At 68.9% G+C, this 350-nt stretch overlaps 1 protein-coding gene across 1 annotated transcript in view; it reads left to right on the plus strand.

Moving 5' to 3' along the window:
• The window catches only part of Pim1 (Pim-1 proto-oncogene, serine/threonine kinase), a gene marked incomplete at its 5' end in the record, with an annotated part of 3,929 nt that continues 3,579 nt past the window's right edge, over window positions 1-350 (plus strand). Inside the window, one exon of the mRNA XM_010638873.2 lies at window positions 1-295. Coding sequence (XP_010637175.1) covers window positions 1-295 — 295 coding nt within the window. The remainder of the gene's footprint in view (window positions 296-350) is intronic.

The following is a 350-nucleotide window of genomic DNA, read 5'->3' on the forward strand; positions in this document are numbered from 1 at the left end:
CGGCTCCTGGACTGGTTCGAGAGGCCCGACAGCTTCGTGCTGGTCCTGGAGAGGCCCGAGCCGGTACAGGACCTGTTCGACTTCATCACGGAGCGGGGCGCCCTGCAGGAGGAGCTGGCGCGCAGCTTCTTCGGGCAGGTGCTGGAGGCCGTGCGGCACTGCCACGACTGCGGGGTGCTGCACCGCGACATCAAGGACGAGAACATCCTCATCGACCTCGGCCGCGGCGAGCTCAAGCTCATCGACTTCGGCTCGGGGGCGCTGCTCAAGGACACCGTGTACACCGACTTCGACGGTGAGCGGGGCGCGCCCGGGTGACGCGGCCTCTACAAAGGTCACGGGGCCGCCGG

This window comes from Fukomys damarensis, unplaced genomic scaffold (assembly GCF_012274545.1).
Source record: "Fukomys damarensis isolate Sample0158 unplaced genomic scaffold, DMR_v1.0_HiC HiC_scaffold_20, whole genome shotgun sequence".
Taxonomy (NCBI): Eukaryota; Metazoa; Chordata; class Mammalia; order Rodentia; family Bathyergidae; genus Fukomys; species Fukomys damarensis.